This window comes from Chaetodon auriga, chromosome 3 (assembly GCF_051107435.1).
Source record: "Chaetodon auriga isolate fChaAug3 chromosome 3, fChaAug3.hap1, whole genome shotgun sequence".
Classification (NCBI taxonomy): Eukaryota; Metazoa; Chordata; class Actinopteri; order Chaetodontiformes; family Chaetodontidae; genus Chaetodon; species Chaetodon auriga.
In genome coordinates, this window is record NC_135076.1 from 2,575,742 (window position 1) to 2,589,005 (window position 13,264).

General features: G+C 38.2%; 1 protein-coding gene across 8 annotated transcripts in view; it reads right to left on the minus strand.

Moving 5' to 3' along the window:
* ptprfa (protein tyrosine phosphatase receptor type Fa) overlaps window positions 1–13,264 on the minus strand; it is a 328,374-nt gene that overhangs the window by 31,905 nt on the left and 283,205 nt on the right. For 7 of the 8 annotated variants that reach the window (XM_076722953.1, XM_076722954.1, XM_076722952.1 and 4 more), the window contains 4 exons: window positions 10,868–10,900; window positions 10,183–10,280; window positions 4,009–4,132; window positions 3,586–3,761 (listed from right to left, as the gene is read on the minus strand). In XM_076722953.1, the coding sequence (XP_076579068.1) occupies window positions 3,586–3,761; window positions 4,009–4,132; window positions 10,183–10,280; window positions 10,868–10,900 (431 nt within the window). The remainder of the gene's footprint in view (window positions 1–3,585; window positions 3,762–4,008; window positions 4,133–10,182; window positions 10,281–10,867; window positions 10,901–13,264) is intronic. The other variant, XM_076722956.1, reaches the window with a different exon arrangement.

The following is a 13,264-nucleotide window of genomic DNA, read 5'->3' on the forward strand; positions in this document are numbered from 1 at the left end:
TGTTAACCATGTTGTTGTAGTTGCCTCAACTTTTTTAAGTCTATCTATACAACATTCACAAGCCATATGCAGAGTATATGTAATGTATATGCAGGTATTCAGTATATTTCCACCTTTAGTCAGAGAGGTTACCATATACCTACCTAAAAATGGCTAGAGATACAAAACAAATAATTATTATATCTATATCTATATAGATATAGAAGAAGAAGAATAGGGATTTAGCTCAGGAATCAAAGTGCTCTTGTCTGAGTTTTCTCTCCATGGATTGCAGAAATTATTTTCATAGAAATCTTTAACAGTATTAATTTACATTTCAAGCAGGTAATATACAATGCTGGCATGCTGATAATGCTGTAACGCAAATTGCTGACTATGTATCACCTTTTGAAAATTACTACTTTTCTCTTGATTCGACAAAATTAAGCAGTTAAGTAACTACTGTCCATCAAATAATTTATTTCAATTGAAATACTGATCAATGCTCAACATCACTGTTTAATTAAGTTGTTGGTCTGTTCAACACTTAGGTTCAGTGCAGAACAGATTGACAGCTACAGGTCAGATTTCCATACAATTCCATAAAATTGGATATTCATGATGCCCCTGACCATTCACCCAGTGCCACCCAAAATTTACACTCATGCTCATGGAAGATCAAACTGACAACAGGATGGGAACTTCCAGACAATAACTTCCTTATCTCATTATTTCCCTCACATAGTTATACACCACATCTCCACTTCCAGGTGTGAGTACCAAAAAAGAAGAAAAAAAAGAGTGTATCTTAGCTCTGTTTGTTGTTTCCTGTGCTGTAGATTGATGGTTACCAAGTTTCCAAGTGCTTCCTATTTTGTAAAGACATTCTGAAACGTTTCTCAGTCTCCTGCCTTTCACAGCACTTGAGTCCTCACTGCATTCTAGATTACTATCAAGAAAAACAACAGTGTCATTTGTTTGTTAAAATGCCTTAAAACAACAAAGTCAGGACGTTCTCCAACATCACTTTGCAGAGTGTGACAATGTTTTACAGCCACAAAACTTTGCAGGGTGGAAATTTAGTGTGCGTAGAAGTGTTACCAAAGCATGTGACTTTAATACAGGAGACAGTTGTTCTCTTCCAGATTCCTACCAACAATCACCATTGATGTCAATTAACCTTGACCACAAAGGTTCTTTAACCATAACTCAGTTGTTCTTGTCTTAACTGTCACAGCAAGGGGTGCCTGATATTGATAAAGTTGGTATTTTAACCCAAAGCATGATCTTTCCCCAAGCATAAGTAATTTTGGTCTCTAAACTTAATCAAACCATAACCACAGAAGTGACAAATAACAAAATGTTAAAAAGCATTGTTTTTGTGATGGTTATTTGTAACAGTTTCAGAGCACACTATGAAACTGTTTTGTCCTTTGATAGGGGCGTCACATCAGAAAATGTTTTTATGCTGTAAGTCATCAAAGAAGACAACAAGAATGTGCTTTGTTGGTAAGGTTAGAGGACTTGTTGACATTTGTGCTCCCCAGAGTATGAACCCTTTTTATTTTAATGACCCTGTGACCTTTTCTCTAGTGTCACTGTCAGAACAGAAATTTCATGGTTAGGTCCTGTACTGGAAAAGATTCATAGTTGTTCAAAAGTGTAACTTGTAGCTTGTAGATTGTCAAATTGTGAGTTGCAGCAAGAGTGGCTGACCATGTGTACAAATCTTCATGTATGTATAAAAGGACATACAGTATTAAAATTTGTGAGATTGACCCTTGTGATGTTATCTTCCAATCAAGTCTCACATACATACACAGTGAATGACGAGAGATTAAGTTAAAAAAAAAAAAAAAAGAAGGAAAAGAAACAAAAGCAGCCAACCAAAATGGTAGACCATGGTATTAAAACACTCATTTAGAATTTTAGGTGGTCAGTAAAAAATATAGGCTAGCCACACTGGAGGCAAGAATAGTGTGTAATTAAAAACACTGGGTGACCACTGTTTCAGTCCCAGGGCGGGTGCTGAGGTTTTACAGACAGTGGTTGATGATGTAATTTCAGGGATATATATTTGTCTCAACCCATTTGCTATTATTGCAAGTTGCCCTTTGTGATAATAACATTCATAGTCAAGTGTTACAAGCACCCACTACTTCCATAAGCCCTGCCCATTGCTGTAATTGCTCCCGTCTCGCCCCTGAAATGGCAACCACCTCTGCCCTGCCTGCCCAAATGTAACTGCAGCCTCCACCTCTTGTGAGTCCAGTGTCTCATTCCCCAAGCTGTAACATGCCCTGCCCCTCTAACTTTGATGAGCCCCCATTCCTCATGCATACAACATTGTGCTCTGCCTCTTTCAACATAAGCCATTGCAAAAACATGATGCAGACCTGTCAACCCTGTTTTTTGTGAGATTCTTCTGTATTTTACCCTTCTCAGCCACTGTTCTCCAAAAAAAAGAAAAAAAAGAAAAAAAAAAAGTGGCTATAACATTGATGGGAAGCGTAACTGCCTCTTTAATGAGTTTTCTAAATTCCCCTCAGCAGGTGCAGCAGGTGGCAGTAAGCAGAACATTAGCTGTAACATCTGTTGAGAAGACATTCACTCAAACAGCACTCCCCAATAAAACAGGAACAGCAACAACAAAAAACAAGAGCAAGAACAAGAAGGATGAATGTGAGGGAGTTGGAGTCTAAGAGTTTATGCAAGTATCTCACCAAATGGGAGCGGGCTTACTTAATGAAGAGCAACATTGGTCAAAGTCATGCTTTTTGTAAAATATGCACAGATAAACAGATTTTAGTGTATCACAGAGAAGGACAAGCAATGTGAGTCAGCATGACAAAACCGCAAAGCAAAACACACCCAAGAGGCTCAGAAACAAGCTCCACCAACAACTGTATTTATACTATGTCTACAGCCCATTGTCATAATCACCATCCCATACCAATTATCTCACAATTGTGTCTCTTAAAGTCACAACTGAAGCATAATATGTAAGTGATGTGATGACAGTGGTAAGAGAAGGGACAAATCCCTGTGTTGACAGGGTGTCCTGCCACTTTTCATCAGAAACATCTCACTTCATCTGCCTCCTGCTGCACAAATGGACAAAAGCCCCTCCCACTGTGACACATGAAACAATGGAATACACCCATTTGTGACTTTGGTATTGGTTCCTCCTTGTTAATGCCAGTAACAAGCCTCTCCCCTGTGACAGCAAAAAGCGCTGGCCACTGCCCTCACCCCTTCTGGAGAAAGGCCTCACCTTTTGCAATGGAAACACATCCTGCATCATCAAGCCCAACAAGCCTGGCCCCCTACAGTGCTCCCACCCCATGAGGACTACTGGCCTTAGCTTAAGTGGATGTCAATAGGGCCTGACCTAAGTTTGTGCTCAAAAAAGGTGACCTTTGTATGACAGAAGATGGATGGCGTTGCTGAATTATATTAAATGAATCATACTGATGAACTGTCAAATACTACTACTACAGAAAACTGAGCTTGCTTCAAATATTTATGCACTTATTTAGTGCTCTGTGAATGTACTTTGATAAGTACACTGTAAACCAAGTCTATTTCTCAACATGAGAGGCTTACCCGCGACTTCTCCTCTAGGCGGGTCATCATAACAATGGTGCAGGTCCTCTGCTCCCACACCATCCTCCAGAAGTCACTCAGTGTCTCTGGCAGTGGCCCCTGAGTGGCAATGTAAGCATTTTGCTTCCTGTAGCCATCAATGTAGTTGGCATTGATGTATTCACTACCTGGAACGCCTGCAGCAAGGAGCGAGTTAGACAAAGTTAGCAGACAAAAAATGAATAAATAAATAAAATGGGAGAAGAAAACAACCGGCTTCTTGCTAAAAAATGATGAAATGCATTGATAAAACAGTGTAAATCAGTCATGAAGGTTATAAAGGCCTGTTTTTTTCTGCAGTTGAGGTAAACCAAAGTCCTGTAATTTGAGAATTACAGTATGCAAAGTCCCCTCTGCTGTGATTTGTGAATACATGTCTCTCACCATCCACAGGCATGAGGATGACCCTTGAGTGGTCGTAGGCAATAACATTTGCATAGCGGTTCTTTGGCTTGTTGACTTCCAGGTTGGAGTGCTCCCAGGTGAACTGCTGTCCTGGATCAATGGACTGACACGCAGAGGAGAGAGGGATATATGGAGATGGGAGGGAGAGAGAGCAGGTAACCATTTATTACAACAGTGACTGCATTCCTTTCTGTGGTTCAAGCCTGTCATCTTGCACTCTGCTGCTACATACACAGAGTTAAGAATAACAATTAACTTAGCTTTAATACCCATTACAGGAGCACAGACTGACTGGATTCGCTGCGCTTCATACTAAACCTCAGTCACTACACGGGCACCCATTTTACTCTGTCTTTATTTACAGTGACAGAATCACATTAATTTTGGTGAATATTGTTTGAATTAACATAAAAACAAACAAAGGTGACTTTCATCAGGTTTTCCCGTAACTTAAATAGAAATTAACAGAATATAAGTATGTGTGTGCTATTTGCTTGCTGGTACCATAAAACCCAGTGAGTCTTCCAAATGAAAAAAAAAAAGAAAAAGAGTGTTGTTTGTCCATTCCCTTTAAAACAACAAACAGAAGCATTTTCTGATCTGTGGCTGAAGGGGCTGCTTGGGGCCCCCATCATGTCATGCAGGGGGTGAGAGGGGTTCTACATGATTAATGCCAGCTTGGCTAACATCCTCCTCTCACCCACCTCCGCAATGGTGTCCAGAGGGCAGTCCAGGAAAGAGACCTGTGGCACCTTCCTAAGGAAGTCTATCACCACCTCCTTGTTGTTGTCTTGTTGTCTTGCTGGGGTTTATGTGCAGGTGGTTCAGTCTACACCAGCTGACAAAGTTGGTGATGACCTCCCTGTAATACAGTTTGTTCCCCTGTGATACACATCCAACGATGGCTGTATCATTGGAGAACTTCTGGATGTGACAGCTGTCAGTGTTGTATCTGAAGTTGTGTAGAGGGTGAGGAGGAAAGGAGAGAGCGCTGTATCCTGCACAGCCCCCATGCTGCAAACCACCACGTTAGATAGACAGTTGCAGTTGCGAAGCCTCACATACGGTGATCTGTTGGTGAGGTAGCTGATGGTCCACCCAGCCAGGTGGCAGTTTGCTCCAGCTCCGTTGGAGTGTGTTGAAAGCACTGAGGAAGTCAAAAAACATGACCCTCACCGTGCTCCCAGTGTCCTCCACATGGGAAAAAGAGCAGTGAGGCAGGTAGATCACACCACACCAAAGCCTGATCTATGCACAGTTCAGCAGGTGACAGAGGTGGTTCAGTATGATCCCCTCTTCATCATCAGGTGAGAAGTGAAGGCTACCAGCCTGTACTAGGGTACTATAAAGTGTACTTCTGAAAAAGCATATTTATTTTTAGCATGCTTCATTAAAGTGTACTTTAATTCCCTCCATTTTATGTATATTTACGTATGTTTCCAATGCATCTGTGAAATAATCCAATTGTACTGCCAAGTGTGTTTTGAATACTCATGAATCATGATTTTCACTGGTGTACTTCAGTTGTGCCAATTAACCATTCTATTTACACTTCAAGTATTACTGAAGTGTTACCCAAGGACTACTTGAGGAAAAATAGAACAAAATCTACTTGTATGTGTATTCTTCAAAAAGTATAATTTAAGTACAATCATTTTTCACCTAGGATGTGCCTTCCAGAACTCTAACAAATCACTGGTTAGGATTAGGCATAAAAATGAAATGGTCCGGTTTTGGAAAAGATCACGGTTTGGGTTAAGGGAGGTACTTTGTGTTAAAGTAACTATGTTGAGGTTATTGGACCTTTGTTGTCATAACTGCCTGGTTGTGGTTTGGGGACGATCATGGTCATGGTTAAAATAAACCCACCATGTTCAAGCAAACATTTTGTTGATGCATGCACCCTGACCTCCTCCTTATGTGGAACTCCTCTGTGCTCTGTGCATAATTACTATGGCTGCCTGACGGCTCACTTCAAATTAAACATACAGTATGTCATTCTGGAGCACTTGCTGAAATGACTGATTCTGCTGTTGATGCAAGCAGCTGTGTGGAGATGTTGAATAATAAACCAGCATATGAAAACCAGTCAGTTATGTTTTGTGTGGGAATGCACTTTTGTGTTGCGGTATAATTAAGTAAACTAAATTGCAGACCAGAAGGTGAATTTGTCTCCAGAAATCATGTTGTCATTGGAGAGTATATATAACTGTGAAGGAAGGGCGAAAATTGTTTGCAAACCTAAATCCTGAATTTACATCTTTGTTTCATCTTCTTCATACACCTCTCCTGCTTTTCTTATTAGTCTTTCATGGATCGGTTGAAAAGACAGTGTATGTACTTCTGTACCTGTTTGATGATGCTTTTAATGTGTCAAATTGGCTTCAAAACCTGGCACACTTGCTGGAATTATGTATTTTTATATATTTAATCAAAGTGGACTTTACATTGTGCATTGTAATCAACCATCACTGTTACATAATTTAAATTATTTATGCACATCACATTACTTTTTTTTTTTTCACCTACATACATGTGATTTCTTTGTCCATACTTCCTTTATACAGTCAAGATTTCATATCAAATTTTATAGGCCTGTCACATTAACCTATTACTTTTCTATTAAATAGATTTTAAAATGTAATATCAATGTGATTTTATTTCATTATTTTTATGAACTTACTTTTGTCTATTTTTACTCTACAATGTTGCATTTGTGGAAGCAAATGTCAATTCTTTGTGTGCTTAGATTGGCTAAAATAAGAATTATGATTCTGATTGAATGGGTTATGTCATGTCAAAATCCAAAAACCAAGGGTTAAAATGATACAAAATTTCTCCATGTTTGTGCAAGTAGTCATTGCTGCATTCTATCAGAAGCCTACTGGATATACTTATATGCTGACTCATTGTTACAGACTGGTTTTTGTAACGTCTTCGCTAATAGCTGATGGCGTTTTCTTGACTACTAGCCATGGTATAAGTAAAGCAGGAATGTCATGCTTGTGGATATGGGGAAACAAGGAGTACAAAAGGTATGGCCCAAATGCACACGCTTGAGGCAGAGTAAAGGCAGTTCAATAAATGTATTAGCTCAAAAATCCAAAAATTGCACAGGCTTACAGGATGGTGAGGCAGGCAAGGGTCAAAGCCAGGTAAGGCAGTCCAAACAGGCATACAGACCCGAAAGGGGAGCACGCAAGAATCAAAGTCCAATAATACAGGCAGAGTCCAGGGAAACACAGCAAAACCCAAAAAGACTGGGGAATGAACGCTAGAAAAAAACGAGGAGCAAAAACACAAGAAAAAAGCTAGAATGCTGGACACACATGGTACGAAGAAAAACTGGCAAGGAGTAAGGCAAAAACACAGGCTAAAGCAAGTAAAAACAAAACATGACACATACACACAGTAACTTTCAACTTCAACTTCAATAATAAAGTTCAAAATATTGAAAAATTAAAGTAAAGTTAATTCACAAATCATTTGGTCATACTGCTTGCCTTTGTTGGTTTGCATGTACGCCATCCATAATTATAATGCCCGTGGAACCTTGTTTGGCAAGATTACAGACAAATGCAGTATACTACTTGTGCTAATTGTACAAATTGTGTTTGAGATGTTTTTAAAAGTGGAGCCACACAGCTCAAGGTCCTCAGCCAATAATGTGATGTCAGCTATTTGCTTGTAATTTGTTGCTTTGTTTTAGTTTGCTCTGTGAGGTGACCAGAACCAGAGCGTCAAAAGGGCTTCCAAGCATGCATAAGAGAAAAGGTTTGGTCATTGTGTGCATATTACAAGTTAAACAGTATAACTTGTTATTTAATTGGCTATTATTATTATTATTATTATTATTATTATTATTATTATTATTATTATTATTATTATTATTATTGTTATTATTATTATTATTATTAATGTACAATATTGGATTAATATTTTTACTTAATTCACAATTTAAGAAGTTCTATTCTATTAGTAATGCCTTATATGAGTTTACACCAATATATCACTGTCATGCGTTTGCTTTGTAACAACTATACACACACACACACACACACACACACACACATATATATATATATATACCCTTCCTTATAATGTCAACCAAACTAAAACATTCCTGCTGAACAAATGTGCAACAATGTCTTTAACTGAATAAGGTGAGCATGTGTCACAGTGGGGAGGTAGAGCGGTAGTCCATTTATCAGAAGGTTAGTGGCTCGATCCCTGGCCTTGCAGTCTACGAGTCGAAGTATGTGTGAATGTATGTGTGAGTGAGTGAATGCACACTTGTGTATAAATACAGTCAATTTATCTGTCAGCAGCAAAAGCTGCACACCATCTGTGTTTTCATAATCTGATGAAATTTTTCATCATTAGAGTGGTAAATAACATTAAGCATGCTAATCTTTAGAAATGTGTGTTAGTATCATCCAATCCCTGACATTTCATTCGTTTCACCTGAATTCTCCTCTTTGGAATTTCCCCTCGCGGGACTAATAAAGGAATATTGAATTGAATTGGATTGAACTGAATTAAGCATATTTTGAACAAATGCTCACATCTGAAGCAAGGCTCACCAAAGTATACTAATCTGAATTGACTGTTTCATTCACTGGAAAAAACAACAGTCTGTCCCTAAAAAGTTCCCTCCATTTCACCACATTGTGTAGGAAGAAAAAACTGGGAAAGGTAGAAATGTTGATTCAGTTGCTGTTTCATAATTTCTATGCCCCCTTCCTTCTGCTGTGCATAAACAGTGCACCCATCTGTCCTGCTTTATCCACTTGGAAATTTACCACTTTAAATTTAAATTACCTTCCTTTGTAGGACATCAACAAGCCATAAACCCTCACTGGCTTTTACAGTAGGTAAAAGCAGTGAGATATTATTCTTGTATGCATACATCAGCATGCAGCTGATGTATGCATAACCAAAACTTTGACTTTACAATGTTATGCCAGCTCTATACATACGTAAAAACATCTCTGGAAAAAAATAGGCATATAGGCATGGGTAAATACTGCATATATTTATCCCTGGTCTAACAAGACAAAGAAACCCGTAGGGTTACCTGAATACGTCAAGGACTGTATACTCTATTTAATTTTGAGTTAAAACAGGAAACATTTTCTGTCCAAACTCATTTGAAGTTCAAAAACACAGGAACTGCTCACCCACATTTAACTATTTCTTAAGTCTGGCTTTAAGTGGACAGTTTTATAGTCCCTCAGTTGCTATTTCAGAGGCATTTTACCCTGACAAGAGGAAATAAATGTATTATATTATATTATATTATATTATATTATATTATATTATATTATATTATATATTTTTCACTAAAATGCTGCTCCCATAAAAAGAAGAAAAACAATAGTTGAATAGAAGTTTATATTATCATCAGCTTTAATGAATCAAAAAAAATCTAAATACTGACTTTGAAAAACAAAACAAAACAAAACACTTTTTGTGCCCCAGCTGATGACTTGTGTTCTTTAGTTGTGAAGGCAACTCATTATATGTCCAACTAAATGTTAACTCATCAAGTTGATTAGAAACTCTGTTAGCTTGTTATTGCAACTCGCAGCATGATTTGTATTTAAAATTCTCCAGAAAACCTTCTTTTTACTAATTTGACAAATGATGGAATGGGGGTTTCTTTGTCACTTTATGAATGTGTCTCTGATGAGTTACACTGATCAAAACAATGCAATCACAATGAAGACAAGTGTCCACTTGAACCACTGCACTCACTATATCTTCATAAAACATTACAACCACAAAATGTCAGTCCCTGATCCACTGGCTTCTTACAGTGCAGCAAAAACTATAGTGATTACACAACACTGTCAGTGGGAGAATGGAACTTCTTGAGTTTGTCTCCTTAAAACTTTCAAGTTATAATCAAGTGACACTGACAGAACTTGCAATTGTAAATTTGATAAAACCTCAAATAGAAGTTTGTTTAAACAAACAGCATAGCTTCTTCAACTTGTACAGTGTGGACAACTACAAAACTACAAAATCTGATAATCAGACAATCATGTATTTAAGATTCCGTTCTCAAACACCACAGGAATAGAAAAAGAAAGAAATTGTAAGTGTAAGTTGCTTCACTTAAAAACCATGTCGAAGAGCAGGAAGAGTTACCTCGTACTCCTGAGAGAAGTGCAGACCATCATTGGCCTTCAGTCTTTCTATGTGGTCTGCTAGGTCACAGGTAGCAATGGGAGGATGTTCCCTCATTCCTACAGGGAGAGATGAAGTGGTAAGTACAGTCCATCACACACACACACACACACACACACACACACACACACACACACACACACACACACACACACTGGACAGTGTAACCAGGGTGAGATGCATGTTGAAGGCTCAGAGCTAACTGGTCACAGCAGTGAGAATGCTGTGTGGTGAGCAGAGGGATGGTGTCCGACTGTGCAGCTCTTCAACAGCATGCTGTAACTACACTGGTGATGTAAGCATCTACAAATGCTGATTCATTAAAGAAATCTCAGAAAGCAATTGGTGAGTGGGAAGGTGTCACAGGGGTGGTTGGAATGTGAGAGTACCCACAGCATCTTACACTGATATTTGTTTTGATACATAATTTATCATCTAATATTGTCTTTCTACTGTATTTATTGTCATCTCTAAGTTTTGATGACAACCATTTGGTGTAAATGGCTGTCATGACAGACCATGAGAAGAGAAGGTGATGGGTTAAATAAGAGGGCTCTAGTTAAAATGACTGCTGAGTGAAACAGAAAGGGAAGAAGGCAGGAATGGTAGGAAACATTAGTAAAACACAAAAGGAATGAAGACTAACTTGGAGTGTTCGGGCAACTCGGGGCACTGGAACCTGTGGGGGAAAAGATCAGGCAAAACACACAGTACAGGGCTCAGTTAGGAGAAGACAGAAAAGAAAAGAACACAGGGAGCTTTAACAGGGGAGCTGCATGTCTGTTTTATCATCTGCTCTGTTCAGCAGCTTTATGCATGTGTTGTTGGTCAATTGGTCAGTCCAACACCTGAAGGCATAATGACATTGTGTTTCAGTTCAACAAAATTTAAACACACTTGGCCTCAAAAAATGACGTGATGTCACATTTCTGATGCACGTAATGAATAAATATTGATCAGTGGTCATAAACTTTATCTTTGTATGATTAGTAGTAGTATGATAATATAATAAATATATGAAACACTGGAATAATAACTTCTCCATCTCCAAACAGTGCACCATTGTTTCTATTGGCCAATGAGCACATCTGCTCTGTTGAACACAAGCGATTTCAGCAATACTTTGGTTTAAGATCAAATCCCTGCAAAACTAATGACATTCCCATCAGCCTCAACTGTGCTTTGTGCTTATTTGCATGTTAACATGCTAGGCTAAACTAAGATGGTGAACATGGTAAAACAAACAAACAAAAAAAAAAAGCTTAACATCTTGTACATTTTCTTCACCACATCTGCGAGGGTTCAAAAACAAGCTGCAGATCCTTAACTTTTATCTATTTTACAATGTGCTTTTACTCACCATGAGCATTGCAACCCCAAGGAAAGTGAACACTTAAAGGACCATATCACCACATTTGTTACTTTTAGGTCCTTACCTACAAATTATTTCACATGTTTTTGTTGGTCAGTTTTAAGTCAGCATTACATTACATTAATTACACCAGTCAGCTGTCTCTGTAAAGCACTAAGAAGTAATTTAAAGTACACAGGATTTGAAGTGAATATGCTAAAACACAACACAACCACTGGTCATTTGAGGCTCTCTGAGACAGTAAGCAATCTGCCACCAAGGCAACCAACTACAGTACCTCTGATCCTTCTATCAACCTGTACTATATGCTACTGGTTGCTGACATTCACATATTCTAATCAACCAAATCATAACCAAATAGAGCAGGTTGTAGGATGAAATAGAAGAATGATGATTAATGTAAAGTGAAGCTAACCAATCGATAAACACTGTATATTTGCAATACAACACTGTAGAAGTACTCCATTACAAGTAACTGCTGTTTAAAATACTTTAAAAAAGAGAAAACTTCCATGTGAGTCTTTACTGATCAGCACAGCAAAATTAAGATATCACCTTCTAAAAACAGAACAAGAGGCTAACTTATTTTATCACACCTGACGAACAGCATAATAGCTTTGTGTCAAATTTACAGGTGTTTAGAATTACAGATAATGCAGTCTTTTATAACACATCTTGAATTTAGACCTCGAGTATGTATGCGTTCCATTACTGCTACTTTACGTGGAAATGACAATAAAATGTATTTTCAGATATTACCAAAATATATTTTCAGTTGAACATGTATTAACATGTATGAAATTCGCAAGTTAAAGTTTGAAGGGAAAACGTGGCTAACTCATAGTTACTTGGTACTAACCATAACTGTCAAATAAATGTTGTGAAGTGAATTGTTTGCCTTATAGTGGAATAAAGAAGCATAAAATGGACATACTCAAGGACAGTGAAGCTTCTTTAACAGCCTCATAAGAATACATGATATCATCTGTCAGTTTGTTTGTGTTTGTTTGTGTTTGTGAATAAACTGGAAGTTTCTGAGGCTTCTAGGCCACCCAGTGAGTTTTCAATGAAGGGGGAACAAAGGTTGGCAGCGAAATGAGTTGATGAATTCATGTTGGTGTAAACAACATCTGCCAAATTCCCTCCCACTGCTGCCAGAGGTAAATGTCACCCGTTTGATTGAGAGAGGAACATGGTCGAAAAACAATGACAAACTGTGAGTTTAAAACCTCCCACTGAAAGACAAATGGGAGAAAGAGATAAGTGAAGTAGTTGGATGTTTGCAGAGGAGGAGAAAAAGTAACAATCAGTGAAACAGACAGCAGAGTGACAAAGAAAAACTAATGTAAAACTGAGAAAGAGAGTTATAGACAGAATTAAAACCAAGAAACAGGTTTCAGGGTTCACCATACTAAAAGTGATTATGATGGGAGCAAAGAAGGAAGACAGGAGAACTTATAGGGCAAAAATGTCTGTGCAGGGAAGAATGATTATCCCACCAACAGGGGCTGTCAGATCAGAAACAGCTCTATAGAATGTGTAGTATGTCTATGTTCTGGAGGGCCTGGACAAACTCCATTTTCTGTCACTTAATTTGTGGGACTTGTAACTCTTGGTATCATTTTAAAAGTAATGGAAAAAGAATTCACTCAAGCTACAAAATGACATTGC